Source organism: Arvicola amphibius, chromosome 3, assembly GCF_903992535.2.
Source record: "Arvicola amphibius chromosome 3, mArvAmp1.2, whole genome shotgun sequence".
NCBI classification, from domain to species: domain Eukaryota; kingdom Metazoa; phylum Chordata; class Mammalia; order Rodentia; family Cricetidae; genus Arvicola; species Arvicola amphibius.
The window spans coordinates 51,945,822-51,969,360 of NC_052049.1; the positions used below are offsets into that span (position 1 = coordinate 51,945,822).

Sequence of the window (23,539 nt, forward strand, 5' to 3'; positions counted from 1 at the left end):
GTGAACGAAGCATTGTAGGAGAGAAAAGTATTCTCAGGGGCTGTCCCCAATCCCAGAATGCCCCTGGAAGACAGGCCCTGTGCAGAAATAAGGCTGAGCACGGGGCAGAATGAGGAGGCTGTTGCCAGCTGTGGTGTGGGTGCCTTCTGTGCCATCGAGTTACAGGGAAACATGGAATATATCAGAACGAGCCCTCAGTGGAATCTTGGAGAGCAGCTTCTTCATGATAGCAATTCTTAGTAGTTTCCTGTGTAATCATACAGTTTCACATTAGAGACTTTCTGGTTTTGATATGGTAACAAAAAGAGACAAACTTTCATGAGTAAATGGCACATCTTCCTGTTCCTGAGTCCTTTGGGGCAAGAGTCCTCTGTACAGTCTCTTCGAGGATCCCTAGATCGTGAGATGACAATGAGCATGTTTAAACATAAGTGAGGCCCCATAGCACGGGTGTGGCGCATCAGTGTGCCATCTGGAAAACCATGAGTTCACAAAGAGCAGGCTCCCACTGCAGCTGTAAGCACAGTCTTCCTGTTAGACACAGCATCTCCACGGTAGCTCAGGCCCTCGATTCCCAAAGGACACAGTGTTAGGCTCAGCAGCTTTCAGCTTTGCCTGGCAGCAAGCATAGAACCCTGGTGCCTCACTGATTTAGGGTTAGAAAGATGTCATGGGTACTCTCTGTGAGCCTTCCAGATAGGAGTACTCCATACGTAGGCAATTCCATCCTCTCTACTAAGATATGTGACCATGCTGTATGTGCTATGACACCCATTATTGTCTTCCTTGGATACTCTGCAGTGTATGAGATTCTCTTATGGTCTGGCAAGGTGGCTCAGTGGGTAAAGGTACTTCCTGCCAAGTACCAAGTGATGACCCAAGTTTCATCTCTGAAACTCATATGGTAGAAAGAGAAAACTGGCTCTCACAAATTTTCCTCTGCCATCTACACAAGTGCCATGCATGTACATATGTAAACACACACACACATGCACGCACACACACAATATACACACAAATGTAAAATTTTTTTAAGATCAGTCTGTGCTCAGTCCACAGTAAGTAGTGCAGAAGTTGACCCATGGGAGGGCTTGGGAAATAGGTGAAGGACGACATGACAGGGTCGTCATCGTGTGTGTGTGTGTGTGTGTGCTTTCCTTGATTAGTTACTTTTCTGTTGCTATGAGAAAAGACCATGACTGTGGCAACTTAATAGTTTATTTTGGCTTCAGGGTCCAGAGGCCTAAGAGTTCCTGATGGCTGAGCAGAGGCATAGCAACAAGCGTTAGACATGGCAGCAGGAACAAGAAGCTGGGAGCACACATCTTGGATGTCAAGTATGAAGCAGAAAGAACAAGCTAGAAATAGCAAGGCTTTTTACTCTTAAAGTTCACTCCCAATCACATACTTCCTTCAGCAAGGCCATGGCATCTACACTTCCAAAGAGATCCACCAACGGGGGACCCCGTATTCAAATGCCTGGGCCTGTGGGGGGACATTTCTTATTCAAGCTACACCTTGGAACTTGCTCAATGTGCTTAGAGTCTGACCTGCCTCAGGGCTACCTGTGGATTGTTGGCACAAGCTGAACTCTTGCCCCTCACTACTGAATTGAGTATCATCACTTGCTTTTTCTGAGATTCCGCTATAAGAGAGTCTTGTGTTGTATAAAGATTTGAAAGCAAATTATAATGCAGGAAAATGATAATATATAAGCAAAATGATAATGCAGGAAAAGAAGGTAAAGTTGTTCTATGAGGGAAACACATGTAGGTTTAATATCCATGTCTGAAAATCTAGATTCTGAAGTGGTCTCAAGTCTAAAACTCTGAGAGGCAGCCATATTCCAAGGGTTTTGGACGTCAGAGCATTTTAGATGTGGATTTCTGGAGTAGAGGTGCTCAGCTGACAATGTCTATACAAATATTTTAGCATTTGTACCGCTTTGACACCTGAAACACTTCAAATCACAAGGACATCTGATAAGGGGCATCCAATCTGTATGGAGTAGAGTTCATTCTATACAACATCCCTTGTGCCCAGCGCTGTTCCAGGTGATAATGACAGAGCAGTTCTGATATTATGGTGCTCATGCCTGGATAGACTATCACTATGCACTTGTAACTTGTGACCAGCCCATACAGAAGACATGGTAGTCACTATCAAGAGATGGCAGTGGGTAGGAGCTGATCTTCTTCATTGGAAAATTTACCTTGAGATTAGAAAGAAGAAAAGAGCTGTTTGTCTTAGTTATTTTTCTTGTCCCTGCTACATAATGCATTTTAAGTAGTAACTGAAGGAAGGGTTTACTTGGGCTCATAGTTGAGGATCCGGTCCATTACGGCCAGGAAGTCATGGCGCCATAGGCACGAGATGGTGGGAAACAGGAGGGAGAAGAGGGAGAACTGTGTGGAGCTCAGCTTGCTTCTTCTGTTCTCTTCAGTCCACACCTCTCAGCCCATCAGATTTTTTTGGGGGGGGGGTCTTTTCATCTCAGTTAACTCCATGCTAGAAACTCACAGATGTTCAGAGATTTGTCTCTTTGGTGACTCTAGTCTTGCCCAGTTGACAGTCATTAACTAGCACATCGTCCCTGCGTGGTTATGGTGGGGAACAGGAAGACCACGTTGAGAGGGAGCTTCGTGGAAGGCTTGGGAAAGTTTGGCCACAGGTGCACAGCTGAACAGCTGGCATGTGTTCACTGGGGGCCACACTCGCTCTGACCCACTGTGAGCAGCAGAATGGACAGTGTCTAGACTTGGAATCAGGGTGCTGCGGTGAGCCTGTTCTACTTCAATGGCTTCTGCTGATGTGGTAATTACTACAATGAAAAGCAACTTAGGGAGAAAGGATTTGTTTAGTTCACAACTATAGATTGCAGTCTATCACAGCAGGACGTTAAGCTGTCAGGGACTTCACAGTCAAGAACGGAAAGAAATGAATCCATCCACGCCAGCTATTCACCTCACCTCCTCCACTCTCCATGACACAAACCCAGGGAATGGTGCTGCCCACAGTGGACTGGGTCTTCCCACATCTTTTAACTTAATCAAGACAGACCCCTTCAGACATGCCCGTGAGTCAAACTAATACAACCATGACAGATAATCTAGATAATCTCTCATTGAAACTTTCACCTGGTGGTTAAAGCCTGTGGTGAGCTGACAAAGCTGCCCATCACAAAGCCCTAATTCCAGGCTGTTACGTTAAACATGAATGACGTCAGAGTATCGTGCCCATTAGTACCCTCAGTTTCCTCATCTATAAAATACATTTGTGGACTAATTGTCGGAATTCTGGGCTATCTTTTAGATCTGGCTCTAATGGGGAGGAAGTTAGACCCAAATAGGATTTGCATAATTTCTCATCTATGTAATTGAAACAGGATGCACTTCATTTGTTTGCAGTGAAACTGTTCAGTAATAGAGATTGAGCACATACCTGTAATATAAAATTAGAAGAAAGAATATATTGTTTTACATGAAATATAAGGACATTAGGTAGACTGAAGCATCCCTTGAATAAATATAACCATAGCCATGATCATTTCATCTCATATTAATATATAGGAGTAATTTCTTTTTTTAAAAAAAGACTCCAAAAAGAGCAACAATGGATGAGATTATTTTAAGTCCATTTAGAAAACGAATTTTCATACAAATTGAAACAAATCCATCGACTAGGACAGTTATTGTTGCAGACCACTTAACAGGAGCATGGTTATTAAACAATGAATGTGGACCTCAGGATTCTGAAGCCAGTGTTCCTTGGATGCTTGAGATGAAGAATCTGAAATCTGTTGGGTCTCTGAGGAAACACCTACCTTTTCAGCCAGTCCCTCTATATGAGTCCAAGACCTTTTGCTGACTTTACAGAGGAGGGGATGTTTCAAGCCAAGCATGGAGTGTCCTATTTTAACACCTGATGCCCTCTGCACATTCAGCTGGACTCTGCAGCTAAGGACTTCCTCTTTGTTCTCATTGTGATCTTCCCAGCTCAGATCTCAGCAGCATCTTATGACTGAGGAAGGAAGGCACAGGTGGGGTTTGCAATTTTTCTGAGATTCCTTTCCTAACAAGACCACTAAAGACAAATAGAGTTTTTCATTGCATGATTTGGGATTGTTGAAGCCCAAACCAATGTTGACTCCAGAACATAATTTCAAGTTAACAAAAGTCATTTAATTAACTCATCAGGACAAGAAAAGAAATGGACATTCATAACACCACAGGGAGGAGGACGAATGGATGGTCTTACCCTGCAGATCAGGACTTCTGCTTGGTGATTTTAATATGGACTTGGGAACATACAGTTCAGTTTTCTTTGGGTGTTATCAGGAAATGGCATTAACTCAGAGTCTTGGTCATTTTACAAAGAAGACAGAAGACTGAATGTGGGCTAGATTGTCATTTATAAGCCAGAATACATCACATGCCAGTGGTATCCCATGAAGTCACATACCATGTTAGATAGGACACCATTTAGTGAAGTTGGATGCAGGTGACCCTCATTCTGTCTCCATTCAAACTTGGTCAAAGGTTATGTCTGTCTTGTTCTCTTGTGGCCACAGATTGCTCATATCTAAGGTCTGCTGGAATTCTGCAAACATTCAGACTGTGTTATAAAGAAACACCCTGTTTCCCTCTTTCTATCTAATTTATCTTCTTTCTTCCCCTCTCCCCACTCCTTTCTACTCCCAGCTATTCCATAACCCCTGATCTCTTCCTTCTGAAGAATAACCAAGCAACCATTATATCCCATGCCCCTGCCTCCACCAGAGGCAGGAGAGTTTTGGCACTCAGGAGGTTTCCAAGACCCAATCATGGCTCCCAGGTTCCTCTTAGAGCTAATGAACTTTAGACAAATCATTTTATCTTTTTGACCTGATTTTCCTTATACTTAAAAAGTTTAACTAGCAATTATGCTGAAAGGTATTTGGAAAATTAGAAATAATTTACATAAAGTACTTGAAGCTCATTGTGCAGTCACAAATAGTGACTTATTAAGCATTCATTGAGTATGAGTTTGCTTATGTTTTATAATTTCTAGCAGCAATGGGAATGCCTTTGATTTAGTGGACTGTTCAGTTTTGGCAGCTCATGGGAGGCAGGATGAGCCAGTCTTGTTGAATGTGATTATCACTGAGCACTAATCACATGATAAAGCTTGCTATAGTTAATTTTTGCATACTCATTTCAAACTAATGTGAAACATATAACATTCTATTATGCATTAAATGAAAAATGCAAGACAATTTGAGGCTCTTTGTGTCTTATTACTTGATACAGCTTCATGAAGCGGCATGATTGGGACTTGTGTGCTATAAAGAAGAAATGAGAGGCATACAGAAAGACTGTTTTTACTATGTAGAAAAAGATCAAATGGTGTTTCTGCTGAATACCTACTTTTTGTACAAGGCCAGGATTAATATTAAAATATGAGTAATGTACACTAAAATTAGCCCTGAATTATTGAATGGTTTGCGCTTTCCTCTTTATATCTTCCAGGTTTCCTGTAGAGATAGACTTGGGGAGAGCATGTAGCTTTCTAAAATATCCTGTTTAGAGCTGGGACATGGTAGTGCATGACTGTAATTCTAGCACTCGGGAAGGAGGCAGAGGCTAGGGAAGTGCCACAAGTTCAAGGCCAGCCTGTCAAGTTTCAGGCCCACCAGAGCAACATGGCAAGACTTAGCCTCAAAGAAAAGAAAAAAACGAGGATAATAACAATTATAACTTACACTGAAAATCCCCTCTAGTTTACCTGAAATTGCTAGATTATCAGCCATAATTACTAATATCTTGACACCATGTGAGCATGAACTTGTACATACATGTTTCACAAAACCTCCGGGGGTACATGGTGGACATTACATGGTGTTCGAAATTCAAGTTCAGAATTACCTTGAAATGTGAACTGCAGAGACTAACATAACCTATCACAGATAACCAGGGTATTGCTGATGTACCGTCCAGTCTCTCTATTGTGTCTGGATTGGTTTTATATGAGCATCAATGACTATTCTTGGAGAAGCACAATTGAGTAGCATTTTGGTAATGAAATATATATTGTAGATGACTTTCTTGTTGTGTGAGTTCATATTCCTTTTTTCTTTCTCCTATTATAATAGAAATCTGGCCTTCATTTTCGACACACAGATAACACCGTGCAGTGGTTAAGAGCTATGGAGGCCATTGGACTACCCAAGGTAAGCTTTGGCATAGCAGATGCTACATGGGGAAGGCAAAAAGTCATGCACAAACGCCTTGCTATTAAAACTGACTTGGCCACCTGAGCCATGACTCTGCCAGCTTGAGCATGTGGGATGGCATGTACAAAGATACACATGGTAAACTCACGATGAAGTGGGAGTATAGCTGCAGGGCAGATTGGTGAAAGTACATCTCAAACCAGGTTAGAATTGGCTTTAGCTGATCGTTGACTTCAGATAGTTGATGGAGGAGAGTCATCTGTCTATGTGTTACTTTCATTGGTTAATAAAGAAACTGCCTTGGCCCTTTAATAGGACATAAAATTAGGTAGGCGGGGTAGACAGAACAGAATTCTGGTGTAACACCCGATTCTGTGTTACCCCCTCGGTACAGTTCACGCGCCACTGTACCTTACTCGAGTCGGACAAGGGCCTGGAGATTGAAAGAACACACAAAGAGACCTGGGTCATTCGGAAGGAGATCAGCCGAATGCCGTTTATTTAGCCTTGGGGAAAATCTTATATACCCCACTCCTGCCCAAGGAATTCCACCCAGGCAGGTGGGAAATTACCATATCTAACTGCTGCACAAGGACTTCCACCTAGGCAGGTGGGAAATTACCATACCAACAATAGAGTCAACAATGCCCTACAGCAAATCACCAGGCAGGGCAGAGGGAGCACGGGAACAAACAGGATGCTTAGTCATCTGACCAGAAACTGTCCTCAAGATGAGCCCCAGGAACAAGGGCAGACCCGGGCCCTACATTCTGGGAGAGAGAAGGCAGACACTTCAGGCAGTTGCCATAGGCAGTCACCATGCTTCTCCTCTCTGAGATGGACGCAGGTTAAGATCTCTCCTGGTAAGCGACCACCTCGTGGTGCTACACAGATTACTAAATATGGGTTAAAGCAAGATGTGAGGCTGAAACTAATGGGCCAGGCATTAAAAGAATACAGTTTCCGTGTAATTATTTCGGGTGTAAAGCTAGCCGGGACAGATAGTCAACTATATATTTCTGTAAATTATTAAAATTTGATTTTTTAACTCTAGTTTATGTGTCTGTGTGCATATGCACAGGTATACGTCTGCCAGGGTGTGTGCAGGTCAAAGGCCACTTTCAGGAGTCCTCTCTCACTGTCCACCCTGTGGAAGCAAGGCATTTTGTCTTCGCTGCATATTCCAGGCTGGCTGGCTGGTGAATTTCCAGGCAATGCTCCTGTCTCCACATCCCATCTCACCGTCAGAGTGCCAGAATTATGCCTTCCACTTCATGGCTGCCTATGTGGTTTCTGGGGATCAAACTTAGGTCATCAGGCTTGCACAGCTGGGCGTTGTACCTGCTGAGCCATCTCCCTGGCCCATGTGTTTTTTGTAATTATTATTACAGATCATCATGGTATCACTTTAAATTTGGAAGGGTTAGAGGCTTGTAGCTGTTACTCCTAAAATAGATCGACCAAATAAAATTCAATCAGTAAGCATTCAGCACTTGGTAAATTCAAAGAGAGAAGAAATAGACAAATGGGGGAAATGAGGAGATTACATCTGATGGAAATCATAGGACGACTTTTTTTATTTCAAAAGGATTCTAGAATCATGGGAACTTTCAAAAATAGTATGTCTCTGTATCTCCCATCACTCAGCTTCCCTCAGTACTGACATTTTTATAACTGTACCACAATGTTAGATAGAAATGCAAGGGTTTTATGTGGGGTATTTTCTTTTTCCTTTTTATGATAGGGTCTCTATGTAACTAAAGCTGCCTTGGAATTCACTTTATAGCCCAAGCTGGCCTCAAACTTATGGAATCCTCCTGCCTCAGCTTCTGAATAGTGGGGTTATCAGCATGAGCCGCCCACCAGCTACCATTGGGGTGTGAATATAAACTAGAACACTGGCTTTACTCAGCTCTTATTCTCCTCAAATGCATTTGTTTGCAAGAGTGTGCATATATTGTTCAGAGCCAGTGCATCCCATGAATGGATTTGTTGCTCCCACTGCTATCCAGACACAGTCTCCTCAGGGCAAGGGGCTTTTATCTTCCATCCCTCCCCTACGTTGTCCCTGGCAGTCAGTATATGTTCTCCATCATTGGCATTTTTGCCCATGTGAGATTGGAATATTATTGGAATCACATGCTGAGCAACCTCTCGGGGCTGGCTTCTCACGTAAGTTTCCTGTCCTTGAGACCCATCACATTTTCCTCTGTCAAGGCCTCAGTCCTTCGCATTGCTGGTTACATGCAGCTGCTTTAAAGAAATGCTTTATAAGATGGCATCTTGGAGACACGGTGCAAAGGAATATGTTGAGTTGTAAATACCCGTGCTATTAGTTTATTATTAAGCCGGGTTTGCTGTTAAAAAGATTAGCTGTGAAGACTGGGAATGCAATGTAGTGGTAAAGTGCTTGCCTCGGATGTGAAGCAGGGGGCTAGAGAGGTGGGGTAGCAGCCGAGATGGCTGCTTTCGGAGGACCCCTCAGTTCAGTGCCCCGCACCGCCATTGTGGCATGTTTTCACTGTCTTTTTACTCATACCTGTTTTACCCCAGTCTCATTTTCTTCGAAACTGTCAGTATTTAATTCATTCCGCCATTTTCAGTCAACTAGTCCCCCCAAACATTAAATGCCGCTCCCTTCTGAATACTAGTTGCAACATAAAATCAATTAATTTTGACTGATCAACTGTTAAGTGAGGGCTTGGGCGGCTTAAAAAAAAAAGATTAATAAAGAGAGAACTTCAGATAGAGTTTTTCTTGGTGAAGAAACATCTGATTGGGACAGTTTCATGATGTGTGAAAGACGTGATTGCACCTTTCCAAATTGTCTTAACATTGGCTTTTCACCGGGAAGCCTGGACAGACAATATTACAAGGGCAGGAGCCTAACAATGCCCTTAGCTGACTTTGTAGGGCGCTGCCATGAATGCCTTCATTTACCTGTATTAAATGCTCAGTCCGTGCCTAGCTTCACGTGGGCGCTAGAGATGCGGAGCTGCACGGCACAGTCTGATGAACTTGTTGATTCTACCTCCTTGGTGCAGGAAGGCATTTCCGTCTGGATTTCCCAGGAGACCCTGTAAATGGAGAAGGTTCTTCCGTGAAGGGGTCTGGGGAGAGCTGGCTGACAGTACAGTGGGGTGTGAGGCAAGAGCCGTACTTGTGAGAGCTTTCAACCTGAACTCCGTTTTCTGAGTCCGGAGCACTTGTCTCGCTGACACCTTGACAGCAGATGTGTCACAAGACAGCTGGAAAGGGCCTTGAGGCCTCCCAGACTGCAGATGTTTCTTTAAGCACGCAGCAACTGCACCGTGCATTGTTAGCTCAAGAAAAACTCTCGTCTCCATTTTTTTCCTATGTCCAGTGGAAAAATTGCACTCGAGTATCAAAGTACTACCATATGGTACATGATTTCATTTTACTTTCAATGTCAAGTTGTATAAAATATTTACTGAAAGCAAGTGCCGATGATGTGCTTATCTTAATACTAGAAACTTCAAGCCCAATTATTCATATTTTTTTTCAAGCCCAGAGATCAAGTTTGGCACCCCACTTTGAAATCTGTTTCTTTTCGGGCTTCAAGCTTAAGAGAAAGCAGTGTGGATGTGGGTGTAAAAGCCTTGGGGTTCAACCCGTCAGGTCGGGTGACTCCATGTCTAGATGCTCGCCCAGGAGAGGAATCGGGTGCCCTGAAAGTGCAGATGCAGGGTGTTCTCTGCAGCGCCAGGGAAAGAATGGCGAGCCAAGTAGATGCTTCCTGTGGGGAATGGTTGGGCTGTGATTCAGAAGTATGAGCGACTTATTAGGATTTGTCAGAAATTATGTGTGTAGAGAATAATGGACGTGGTAGAAAATAATCAGCTTCTAGCAAGTCCTTTCAGCAGGTTTATACTGTGTACACACTGGTTTGCACACATGCATAAAGATTTATTTTTAAATCAGATATGTGTGTGAGAAAGATGTATGTATTATGTATGTGTGTATGAAAGAAGTAATCACATACCAGAATGCTAATAGTAACAGTCTGAAAGATGGGATATAGACGTTTTTTCTTCAGACTTTATGTACTATTAAGCAGAAATAATCTGAATATATGAGCATGAATTATATATACATGTCTGCGTTTTTAACAATGTAATGAAGTGGCTATAAAAGGGGTCTCCTTCTCAGGCTCATAAACCCTTTGGAGGTCATAGAAGTGAGGGTGCCAGTAAAACACTGCCACCCAACCTTCTAGAAAGGCTTTGTGAGCCCCGCCACTATACGGCCAGCCACTAGTGGGCGTGCCCCCCACCGGGCAAGAGCTAAGATCGCTCTGTAGAGCTCTCTGAAGCAACCAGCAAGAGCTTCCTCTACATTTGAAGAGTTGTAGACTAGCAAGGATCCTCAGGGTCTGGTTGTCCGGGGCGGCGACACCTCAAGAAGTAAAGCATAGTAAGCCCATTGTTACTTTTCTTTTCCAGATATTTTATCCAGAAACAACAGATGTCTACGATCGGAAAAACATACCAAGGATGATCTACTGCATTCATGCACTAAGGTGGGAACAATGCAGACAGGTTTAAACTTCAGTTTCCATTTTAAAAAGACCTGAAGTAACTTTTAATAACCTCAAGAACTTTAAAAATTAGGTTCAGTTTAGAATTTGTTGGTACAAATGAAAATAATTTAAAATAATTGCTGTATGATGCTACCATTGAACTCGAAATCACTTGTGAAGTTTTTAATATTATTCGAAATATAAAACGAAAAATGAATAAAAGACCTAAGTAAAATGAGAGAGAATTAAAATTGCAACCTTGAAGACCCAGCAGTAATGTTGTGCGGATGGATGCAGAAGTCACGAAAACATGTTAGTGAGCAGATTCCATTGTCGTTGTGATTGCTCTAACAAGTCATTACATTACCATTTATTCAGCTCGTACCGTCAGTAAGAAAACATAACAGAAACCGGATTTCTTTAAGTTTTCCACTCAATACAATGTACACTCCAAGACTAAAGAAGAAACATGGAAGTTGTTCTTTAATTTGATCAAGATATACTTAATTTTATAAAGCAATGTTTTTGATCATTTTTGAAAATCTCGAAACTCTGCTAATTCACAGATGACTTTTTTTTTTAATGTAACTGGGGAAACTGGGAATTTCAGATGGCAGTGAGAACCCTGGGGAAAACCCAGCTGTGGCTGTTGTCTCTGTGCACTCAGGTGAAGCTTGCGAGATTTCATGTGTAATGAAGTTTAAAATTCCTCTTCAACATCTGCCTTGTGTTTGTATCCCTGGAAGTCATTTTCCTGGCAGACCCCTCCGTCTCGGGGTTTATGTTAACTTCTTCCTGCCTTTTCTTTCGCCTGCAAAGGAAAAAGTCTTCATAATAATTCATTACAAAGCTGGTCTCCTATAGAAGACTTTGATTACATCATAGGCGTCAACCCCCAACCCACCGCAAAGCCAGCTTCCTTTTTCTTTTCTGAGCTGGCTTTGGAATATGACAGCTGGTGAGGGATAGGCCAAATGGCGGGTCCCTTTGCTTTTTCTTTTCTTTCTTTTGCATTGGTTTGTTTCGGTGTACGTGTGTGCACACATGCACACACTTCTGGGCACACATGTGCTACTGCACACAGTGGAAGCACAGAGCGATGTGGATGAGTTGGGTGTCTCCTTCTACAGCATAGGGACCGAGGCTCAGACTCAGATTATAGGGCTTGGTGGCAGCGCCTTTGCCTGAGGCCTTCTTGTCACCCTTTCTTCTTTTTCTTTGATTTTTTTCTTTACTTTTGTTTATTTAGAGATGGGGTCATACTGTGCAGCTCAGGCTGGCCTCAAAACTCTCTATCATCCTGCCTCAATCCCCCTACAGGGATTATAGATGAGCCATCAGGGTAGGCCTCCTTCCTTCCTTCCTTCCTTCTTTCCTTCCTTCCTTCCTTCCTTCTTCCTCCTTTCCTCCTTTCCTCCCTTCCCTTCTTCCTTCTTCCTTCTCTTTCTTTCTTTCTTTCTTTCTTTCTTCTTTCTTTCTTTCTTTCTTTCTTTCTTTCTTTCTTTATTTCTTGTAATAGCTTAGAATGTCTAAAAATGAATAAATAAAATAGGGTATAATTTCTGTAGGAGGTGGTGGAGGGGGAATCTCCTATTATGTGCATCCCTCTTCCTGTGTAGCCTTAGGGTCCATATACCGATAAAGTTTTGGGAGGTGGTGGCAGGGGGTTGTTTTGGTTTTTGAGACAGGGTTTCACCGTATGGCCCTGTCAGACCTGGAACTCACTCTGTAGTCCAAGCTGTCCTTGAACTCAGAGAGATCCACCTGCCACTGCCTCCCAAGTACTGGGATTAATGGCAAGTACTGCCCTTGCCTGGCCCAATAGGTTTTCTTAAAACTCCACGTGTGTTTCTTTTGAGGTATAATTTCAAATGTGCTGCTCTGTGTTCCTCAGAGAGTTCTTGACAAAGCTTGAGGCAGTCACTGAAGGCTGTGAGCTAGTACTGTTTTTGTTACCTGTTCAGCCAGCCATTTTTAAATCCACACTTCACAGTGGTGATCTCCAGATCCATACCATGCTCCCAGGGCAACATGTGTGAGCTTAAATTGATTTTTGAAGTGGACATGCAGGCCGTGTGTTCTCCAGCTTACAAAGAGCTAGTATGCTAAGTTCCTGTCAGGTGAAGTCTTTGCTCCTAAGAAGCTCTGTAGAATGGCATAGGGGCTCACAAATGTGTATTTACCATAGTTTAAATAAAGGCGGGATCAGATTAGAAACAAAGATCGGGCCATTTCTCGCTTTTCATTGCCATGTGGGTGCCAGTGCTGGTGTGGTTCTGTGTCTTTATCAATTACTCTTCACGCATGTCTCTATGCCTTTGTCTGACACCCAGGAAAGGATGCATACCATGTCATGCATGTCACACGTCTGACTACATTCTTCCATGGATGACCCTCTCTCACTTTTCTTTGTCCTCATGTGTTACGCTACTGCTTCTCGAGAAGAAACTGAGAAATTCCAAGGCTGTCTGAGGCTTTTCCATATAACTCTTTCCTGCTGTGGTCTGTTTAGAAGGCTGTCAGTCATGCCTCGGAGGTGGGTTTTCTGTATCGCTGGGCAAGAGACGTTCAGAAAGAAGCTGGGAAGCAGCTTTAAGGGACCCTTTAATGAGTGCAGTTTGTTCTCGTTGCATAGTTAGGAGGGATGTGTTGTCCTTGCTTAAACAACTGTAGCATGGCTGGAGTAAAGAATTGCCATCACCTGGTAAAGAACGGGGCAGGTCAGAGGTTTTGGTGATAGCTCAGAGCTGGGAGGGAAGAAGGTCACTCCAGGTAATTTTGCTGGTCAAGCATTGCCTTCCTGCTGCCCCTGCCTGTGGCCTGGTTGATCTACAAATTTAGCTTTGACCCTGACCAAACTTGTCTGGAGTCTGATGTGGGGCTAACAGCCAGGCACCCCGAGTCCCTGCCCTTGCTTTCCTTCCCCTGCCTGGCTCTTACCTTTTTGTCTGGCACCTGACCCCAGCCTTGCTGTCACTTCCCAGCTTAGCCTGGCATTTTCAAACTTGTTCTAATTGAGAAAGACTTGACTTCTTGGTGGGTGGCCTTCTCTTTTTTCCAAGGAAATATTTATCCTTCTTTACCTATTTTAAAAAAAAAAAAAAAAGTAGAATAGTCTTGTTGTGGGGGCGGAGACTGGAAAATGTAAAAAGAGTGTTACAGGAAAAGCTAATCCAGTCACTATCTCAAAATCACACAAAAACCAGTTACTATTTTGGTAACTTTGGACTTGAAATTTATATGGGGCATGTTTTCCTTTTGTGGCTTCTTTTGGAATGTTCTGAAACCTATGCAAAAAAAAAAAAAAAAAAAAAAAAAAAAAAAAAAAAAAAAAAAAAAAAAAAAAAAAAGAAAGAAAAAGAAAAAGAAACCCGTTCAGGAAGCCTAGTTGAGTTACTACACCTTTTTAAAAAAAATGTCTGGAGGCCGTTTTTTATACACAGAAAAACACTGTGTGTGTGTTGTGTGATGTTCTGTTTATAAAGACATAACAAGTGACCTCCAGCAACTGCTAAATGTTTAAACAGTTATAAAATAGAATATGTTTAAATGATTTAAACCATAATGTGCTTGTTAAAACAACATGATTTCCTTCGTATACCTTCAGAGCAGATGAAATGTCCAACCCGGGCTATACACTCACCACTGAAACTGCTGGAAAGATTCAGAGTAGTTTTGCTCTTGCTTTCATTATTCATGCACTAATGTGGCCTGCCCTCGCGTTAGTACAGTGTCATTACACCTACCCTGGGGCAATATGATTTTCTTATATCACCAGAAATAAAAGGGCAGCCCTTTAAGTCTAGCTTTTGACCTGTTCCTTGTTGAACATGGCCTTACTTTAGGCTCTTGTCTCAAGATAAGCCAGAACCTGTCCGCCAGCATCAAGTTAAGCTTGACTTGTTTCCTCAGTCAGCACTTTTCATGTAGGTCTGTGGCTTTCAGGTAAATTCATCTTTTTGTTTCTTCCTCCCCATTACCTGACAGAAACTTGTTCCTCGAGTTTCGCTTGGCCGGTGTTGTACAACGCATTATGCTGTCACAGTGATACGTTAGCCTGGCCTGTTAGCGTTATTAGAAGTCTATGTAGGCCTTTTCGTTTTCTTCTTAAAATTATAGCTGGAATTTCGAGAGGTTTCCAACTCCTGGGAGACAAGCAGGGACAACTTGATGCTGTTGCTGATTTGGTGCCTGGGTTCCCGCTCCTTGGCTGTTCGGTGCTCACTTCTCTGGGATCCCCTTTCCTCCTGGTTGTTCCTGTTGTGACCTTGCTCTGCAGCCCTTCCTTTGCTTTGAGGAGACTTTGGCTGATTCAGAGTTTCCGGTCTTTAGTATTTCCTGTAGTACGTATAATATAAAAACAAGTACTTACCTATGCTCCACGAACAGATAAAGAACAAAGTGCCTATGTTTTAATAACTCCCCTTTTGACAAAGCGAAACAAAGACTTGTGCAGGGACTACTTACCTCTACCTTCTGTACGCGGTGTGTTGTACTCTGTTGGTCATTTTGAACTCCTGACCTTTTAAGACCAAACCAAGGTTAATATTTTCCTGTTTGTTCATAGTGTGTTCGCTCTGTATCTCTCAGGCTAGACTTGAACTGACAATCCTCCTACCTCAGCCTCCTAAGTACTGGGGTTACATGTGTGGACCATCCTGCCTGTCTAATACCAGCTACATGGACTAGACTCTTTGAGTTTGGTTAGCCAGAGTTCTGCCTTTGTCCTTATAGCCCCTGTAGCCTTGTCAGCCCCTTTGTCAGGTCCCTTGTAGGACCGCCCTTGGCATTCTTTGAAAAATCCTTGTGTTGTGGGCACAATCAGATGTTCTTTTTCTGTTCTTGTTATTACCGCTTTAAAATATGGAACAACTTCAGTTCAAGGAATCCCTTCAAAGTCACATATTCCTGCTGATTATTCTAGGTTAGCGTGATAAGGGTGCCAGATGCTGCTTTTCTTACTGTGTCCTTCATCGGGCCATTAAAATTCTTCTGCAAGCTGGAAACCTGTGACTCTCCCCTAGGTGTACACAGGACTGCAGATGCCCAAGATTCTGTAGTTGTGTCTGGTTTTCAAATGTTGTGCCAGTGCATAAGTGGCATGCAGTAGGGCTTGCATTTGTGACAAAGGTGGTGGCAGACCCACTTCTGGTTGACCAGTTGTTCTAAATTTCCCGACTGCTTTGTAGAGAGTTTGTTTCCCCAGTTTTCCCACAGGGGCTGCCTGACCCACCAATGGAGATATTAGACATGTTGCCCGGCCATTAATGTATAACCCTCATTGGCTTAACACTCCCTTCTCCCAGAGAAACTGATTTACTGAATGTTCCTCTAAATTACCAGATTAGTTGTAATTCTTGCAATGCACATTTGAATTTACAAATAAGCCCTAGAGATAGATCATTGGCCTAAAAGACAGCAGACTCTAATCCTTGGGTCTTGGGAGGGTCCCATGGAGATGGTAATATTGGAGATTAAGGTGAGCTTTCAAACTCTTCCACGTTCAGAATTCTCCACTTGGTCTGAATGACTTACTCCCCTCCCCCCTCCAGTCTGAACTACTATATGACTTTGACTGTCTCACAGAAAGCTAAGCTTTTTGGACCTGCTAAGCATCTCCTGAAATCTACCACAGAAAGAAACCCAACTGGCTGCTGTTTAAAGTCCCTTGGAGTTGTCTTTCTAACTTTTCAGGAAGTTTACCTGACCGAATTTGCATATGGAAAGGCTGCCTCTGGGTTCCTTTGCTTTGAACTAAAACGTAAAAACCATGGTGCCAGCCTTGCACTTGAGCCCAGGCCTCTGAGCTGTTGGTTATGTTTGAAACGTTGAAAGGGAAGACTCCTGGAGCTTGAGAACTGGGGGACCCTGGGAAGTTATGACACCCTGGCCATTTAATCCACTGAACACTCATTTCCACCGCCTTGCTGGGGCCACACACCCAGCCCTTGGTGGGGGGGCAACACTCAGCCCTTGCCAGTCCTCGTTCTCTCCAGTCTGCCATGAGGCTTTGATTTACAAATGTCCACTGCGCCTGGTACAGCCCTAAAGGAGCTGGTTGCTATGATGTGAGGCAGAAACTCAGTAGACTCAGGCCCATCCTGCCTTTTAAGTTGGCCTTTCATCACCACAGAATCTTTAATATATTTATTAAAACTAATAATAATTTTAAAAACTGATAGTATTCTGTAACTTTCATTTTCACTTCCCAGAGTTCAGCTGGTGTTACTTATACAACTAGTACCTTATGAAATAGAGAGAGTTGGTTACCTCCAAGTCATCCCTCCACTGCAGGCCTACCTTGGCAATACAGGTGTGGCCTACCTTTTCGTGGGATAAGAGACTCCCTGCTCTACACTAGGCAGTGCTGGTAACAGTACGGCCCAGGCTTCCTCCGGAACACTCCTGTAATGCCGTGTTAGATGTTAGTCACTAAAATCTGCATGGTAAGTTTAATGTGGAGAGTCAGCTGCAAGCAGCCTTTGGTATAGTCACTGAATTTGTTTTTATAAGATTAAGTCTCAATTGCCTATGGATGTCAGGTACAAGATGGCCTCACTGGACTTCAAATGCTTGGGAAAGAGCTTGTTTCAATGGCTGGCTCTTTGCTGCATGAGAATGATAAAAAGTAGAGCTTCCAGATAGGCAGCAGTCCCTTGAACTCATCTACTGGGAAGCGTCTGTCACCCAGACTTTGAGTAGACAACCCCCAGCCTGGAAGAAGGGATCTTTTTAAAACTACCCTGAAATTTCAATACCAGTGATAGTAATGCCGAAAGTTGAAGCTAAGTAGGATGTATTTAATTCTTTGCAAATGAAGTTTGAGAGGCCACATGCAAGTGAGTTTTCTGCTGAATCCATCATACCCACTTTAAGGAAAAGCTCAGATTCACGGTTCAAAGCAGACTTTCCCATTCGGCAGGCTAATTTCCCAGCACCACCTTGTGGTGACTCGTAGTTAACCAGGAAGTCTGTTCCCTGAGATTTCTATTGCCTACAGTGGAGTGCATTGGAAATAGCACCTACATTCCATTAGCAAAACCTTTTAGTTCATACAGTAACAAAGCTATGTCTTTTCTTTGTGCATGAGACAAGGACTGGCTATGGTGCCTAGCTTGGCCCCACTCCTGGGGTCCTCAGCCCCTGCCTCCTGAATAGCTGGGACTGTGGATGTGTGCCACTGTACCCAGTTAAAGCTATGTTTGTGGCGTCCAAACTAGCTTTATTTTAAGAAACGCATAATATACAGAGGATGCATTCTATCAGTAGCGATTAGATGAATAAATAAAGCGATATATGTAAAAATAGCTGCATCCAGGTATTTAGTCTAGTTCTTTAACTGTTTTTGCATAGCTGATATAAAATTAATACAATATCAATTTAAAATTTTGTCTTTGAGAAGTTTATAATGTAAATGATTAAATATGATCACATCTACCTTCCATCTTCCCCCTCCAACTGCCTCCATAGTCTCCCTAACTTCCTTGTCCTCCCCCCAACTTTGTAGGCTTTTGTCGTTGTTTTCTTTTGTGTGGGGTCTCTTTGGGGGGGGGGGGTTGTTGTTGTCTTATAACCCACTAAGTCCATTTAGCGCTGCCCACATGTGCATGGGTGTGGAACTATCCACTGGGACAGGGCTGGGGGGGAGGACACGCCTATCAGCGGCCACATCATTAAAAACAAAACAAACAAAGATCCCCTCCTATTGACTCCACCCCCACTGCTCAGGGGACATTGAGGACAAACAGATGGAATGAAAGAGCCAGAAAATGGGGAGGGAATGGTAAAATGCAGTTTTCTGTCAGGACATGGCTGTCACTCTCATGCATCACAGCCTCTATAAAACCATAATTTGAAGGAAAAATAAAAAAGGACTTTTAAAGTGAAATAAGAAATGTTACCCAGTGACCAGAAATGCAAACAGCCCCTCCCCCAAAAGCAAACAGGTATGACAGGATTGAGAAACAAAATGGGAACAGGCCACACATGACAGGGCTGGGGGCCCACACAGGCTTGACTCCAATCAGATAGACAGATGCAGAGGTTCAAAGCGCGGAGGGATCAGTTTGGACAGGCTGAGCCCCTGGCTCTGTTTCAGAGGAGCAGGTCCTGATGGCTGGGAGCTCTCAGTACCCAAGGCAGCCAAAGGCTAGGAGAGGGACAAGGATGCGAAGCATGGTGACACACACTTGTAATCCAAGCCCATGGCAGACCGAGTCTGAAGCATTGTGAGTTGAAGATCAACCTGGGTCATGTCGGAAGATGCTATCTATCTCACAACAGCCACTGCCACCAAGAAAGACAGGAAGATCTCAGGGAGAGAAGACACAGACACCTACCTATGTTGGTGCTCTTGCTCCCCACAGAGTCCCTGATGCCCCAATCCACAGTGGATGAACAAGGCCCAAACACTGACATGACCCCTGCACTGGCTGGTGTTGGGCATCAACTTGACACAAGCTAGAGTCATCAGAGAGGAAGGAGCCTCAGTTGAGGAAATGCCTCCATGAGATCTAGCTGTGAGGCATTTTCTCATTTAGTGATTAGTAGGGGAGGGTCCTGCCTATTATGGGTGGTGCCATCCCTGGGCTTCTGGTCCTGGGTTTTATAAGAAAGCAGGCTGAGAAAGTCATGAGGAGCAGGCCAATAAGCAGCACCCCTCCATGGCCTCTGTATCAGTTCCTGCCTCCAAGATCCTGCCCTGTTTGAGTTCCCGTCCTTACTTCCTTCAGTGACAAACAGCAATTTTGAAGAATAAGTCAAATAAACCCTTTCTTCCCCAAATTGATTTTTAGTCTTGGTGTTTCATTGTTGCAATAGAAACCCTAACTAAAACAAGTCCCAAATCAAAAGATGCCAAATATTTAAGGAAAAATGGCTCTATGGAGAAAACATTAGATTTGACAGAGTACCAACATCAATAAAACACGTGAGTATATTTGAACAGCTGAAGACTCACTCAATTTATGCAATTTCAGGAGTTATTTATTGGGTACTTAACATAGCAGAACTAAAGGAAATTAAGAAAGGAAAATTTGGTATAGATGAAATTAGGAAAGAAATTAGTAAAATGTGTTAACTAAAGTATTGAGGCAAAAATATAAAAATAAAGGTACAGAATTAAAATTCTAGACCGTCTTAGTTTATAAGTAGGGAAACAGAAGTGGACCTATCTTAAGGGTGAGGGCTACTAATTAGCTCAGGTTTGAAGATGTAGCTTTAAAAATATATTAAACTAAGAGAGTATTGACGTGGCAGTATACCTTAAAGAGAGCGTGCCGTATACTTGGGATAGATATAAAATGTCCTATTGCATGATTGTCTGTGGAGTCTCCTATTTATGCTTTGCTGTCCCAGCTTCTCATTTTTCTCACTAGTTTTCTTTGGGAGGTGTAACTTGAACTGTAGAGGGAGGTGGAGGCAGAAATTGATGCTCTGAAAGAAACTGAAGTGAGAGGCTGACTTTTCAGGGGTCCCACATGATAGGAGTTCCCTGTTAGACATTACTCTTACGTGGCCTGGCAGGCAAGTGTTCTACCTCTAAGCACATGGCAGCCCATGGCTTCCCTCTTAGAACTGCAATATTTTCCCCATGTGGTGAAGAATTAAAAAATGCTTCATAAAATAGTATGGCTTTTTAAATATCATCATGGTCTCCTAATGGCCCTGTTTGGTGTGACCTTCGCTAGCACAGACTTTGATTGCAAACAATTTTTGACTCTTGATAACCTCTAGAGACGGAGACCTTAAGCTAAGGGGCATGTCCCATCTTCCAGCCGTTGGATTGTGAGTGCACGAAACTTCACAGTGAAAAAGCTGTTCAGAGTTCAATGTTTTTTCCTGATAAGATGAATATCCTAATTTGGTGCTAAATTAAAATTACCATATAATAAAGTTACCATTTGCTGCATGTACTTTGGTACGATTTTGAAGGAAAAAGAAGGAAATGAAAAGGTCAATAATTCTCTCCTCTGAATCCTTAAAATGAAAACATTGATTAATAAGTATTTCCTAGAAAAACTCTAATTGAGCAGTACTTGTATAAAAGCCTTTTTATCCTTACCGCCGACAAACAGGAAGGCAGACTTAACGTGGTATTGCTATCCCCATTTCTTCCTATTTCCTTTTTCCCCTCAGAGCCTTTTCTTCCTTCCTCCCGTCCCCCCCTCCTATTTTTGATAATGTCCCAGTGCAGGGCCTTGAGCCAACTGACTGCAGCCCCTGGAAAGTCTTCACTGATAATATTTGAAAATGATACAAGCATAATGCATTCACAGAGACTGCTGGTAGAGTGGGCGGTGCCTAGCTAAGGGGTCTCAGGTTCAGCTGAGTGGTCAGCTTCATAGAGTTGCTGTGACCCATATCAGATGTGGTTCCTGGGGAGGATGAGGGAGCTGGGAGCCAGAGGTGTTGGCTGGCGTTGGCTCCTCGCAGAAGCATGTATGGCACTGTATGAAGCCTAGAATAGCTCTCGCCGCAGCTGTGAGGAGCTGTTCTGCATGGTCTATCAGGAGATTGAGAATGAGTCACATTGGTGAGCTTGAGACTCCTAGGCTTAAAAGCCTCATGCCCACCCGGAGTCAGCTAGTACCTGTCACAGCAGCTCCAGGTCTTGCTCCCCAGTCCTCTGCAGAGGACACACGAGATATAAAGGTCCCCGAACTCAGGGTTGCTCAGACATTTGGTACCTGTTGGATGTTGACAACTTCACAAGTTGTTTTTCTCCTGAAACGATGGTGCTCAGCCTTCCTAATGCTGTGACCCTTTAATGCAGTTCCTCATGTTATGGTGAACCCCAACCATAAAACTATTTTGATGTGACTTCCTAACTGTAATTTTGCTATTGATATGAATTGTGATGTAAATATCTGATACACAGGATATCTAATATGTGATCCAAGGGGGGTCATGACCCACAGGTTGAGAACCAGGGTCCTAAGCAGAAAGATGCTTTGTAACCAGCTTCATGGTAGACTCGGATCAGCTCCCAGAGCACACAGCTAGAAGGTCAAACCATATTCAGGTTCTTCTGCAGAAATCAACAGGGATTTTGTTTGAAGGGCTAGGAGTTGATTTGTTTGTTTCAGAGCTGGGGATTAAACCTGGGATTCTGCACACGGAAGGCAAGTACTCTATAACTAAGCCACATTCCCAGCCATAGAATGATTTTTTTAAAAAAATCCTTTAATCACAGAGGATAAATGAATACAGTCTTTTTCCTCTTTTATTTTTTGAGACAGGGTCTCTCTCATATAGCATAAATCTAGTGTCACATATGTAGGCCACGATGGCCTCAATCTTGAGATCCAACTGCCTCTGTCTCTGGGATACTGGAATTACTAATGTGCCACTACACCCAGCCATGCAATGTCTGTTTAAGACCATAGCTTAGCAAAATGTGTTGAAAGCTTTTGTCCTACGTTTACCTTTGTAATCTTGGAATTTTATTTAGGGGGATTTATTTAACACATATCTACAGGTGTGTGTGTGTATGTGTGTGTGTGTGTGTGTGTATGTTGATGTGTGTAAGTGTAAAAACAAAATCAAAGGGATTTATAAAAGTGTGTGTGTGTATGTAAAAACAAAATCAAAGGGAATTTTATAAAAGTGCTTAATTTTTTAGCTAAGTGATAATTCCCTTTACTCCTTCCCTCCCTCTTTCCCTCCCTCCCTCCCTCCCTCCCTCCCTCTGTCCCTCCCTCCCTTCCTTCCTTCCTTCCTTCCTTCCTTCCTTCCTTCCTTCTATCTGCTCCTCTCCAGCTCTCTGTCTTTCTCTTTCTCCCTCTCTCCTTCTCCCATGGTAGAGTCCCATTCTGTTGTCTCAGCTTGTCTTATACCCCCTGTTCCCAGCCCTTGTTCATCTGGTTCTGTAGGTGCACCTAACTGTACCCAGCTAGGTGGGTGGTGATTTGTGATTTTTCTCTAATATTTTAACCATCAATCTTTCATTTTTAGCTATTGTACCTTAATATAAATAACTTTTATGGAAATTACAATCAAATAAATCAATTTCAGTGCAAGCTGCTTATGTTGACTAATCATGTATTTAAGAACTTATTACCTTTGAGAAAACTTTATTTTGAATTTATTTGAAATTTAATGGATTTTATAAATGCTAAGATCCATCTAACATGAACATTGGGAGTATTCATATTAAAATGTTCAAGTCATCAAGACCACTCTCAGCCCATTTTCCCATGTATATTATTATTTAGTTTCTTATGTCTAATGAATGTTTCATGGATTTTAAACCTACTAAATGAATAAGAAGTGAAACCGGGGCTTTTTTCAATGATTCCCTGAATTAACCCTGGGTTTGGAGAGGTAGAAATGTACAACAGAACTTGCTGTGGCTAGAATTCAGTAGAGGAATCACATAGTCGCCTCTCTTTGGTAGGATTTAGATTTTAGCTTTCCAGGCCTTTTGTCAGGTTGTGGGTAGGCTGGTGGGTGGCATCATAAATTGCCTAAGAGATTTATTTTTAAACACTTACAGTGTAGCCTCTGCCTTCCGCTTACTAATATGTGCATGCCATACTGGGCTTTGTAATATCAACCATAGTTTTCCTGGTCTGCTGGTTTAGAAATAGGAAACAAATACTTAGATAAATATCAAAAAATTTCAAGTAAAACCATCAAATGACAGTCAGTTAAATAACCATAGAAATTGTGTTTATTGCCTATTTTACATTAGCTATCCTTTTTTTAAATTTTAACCTTCATTTTAACTTTATGGATGTGAATGTTCTGTCTACATGGATCTGTGGACCATATGCTTGCAGTGCCTC

General features: G+C 42.7%; 1 protein-coding gene across 1 annotated transcript in view; it reads left to right on the forward strand.

The window, feature by feature from the left end:
• The window catches only part of Iqgap2 (IQ motif containing GTPase activating protein 2), a 280,863-nt gene that overhangs the window by 139,804 nt on the left and 117,520 nt on the right, over nt 1–23,539 (forward strand). Inside the window, exons 4-5 of the mRNA XM_038321192.2 lie at nt 6,131–6,208; nt 10,675–10,751. Of these exons, the coding sequence (XP_038177120.1) occupies nt 6,131–6,208; nt 10,675–10,751 (155 nt within the window). The remainder of the gene's footprint in view (nt 1–6,130; nt 6,209–10,674; nt 10,752–23,539) is intronic.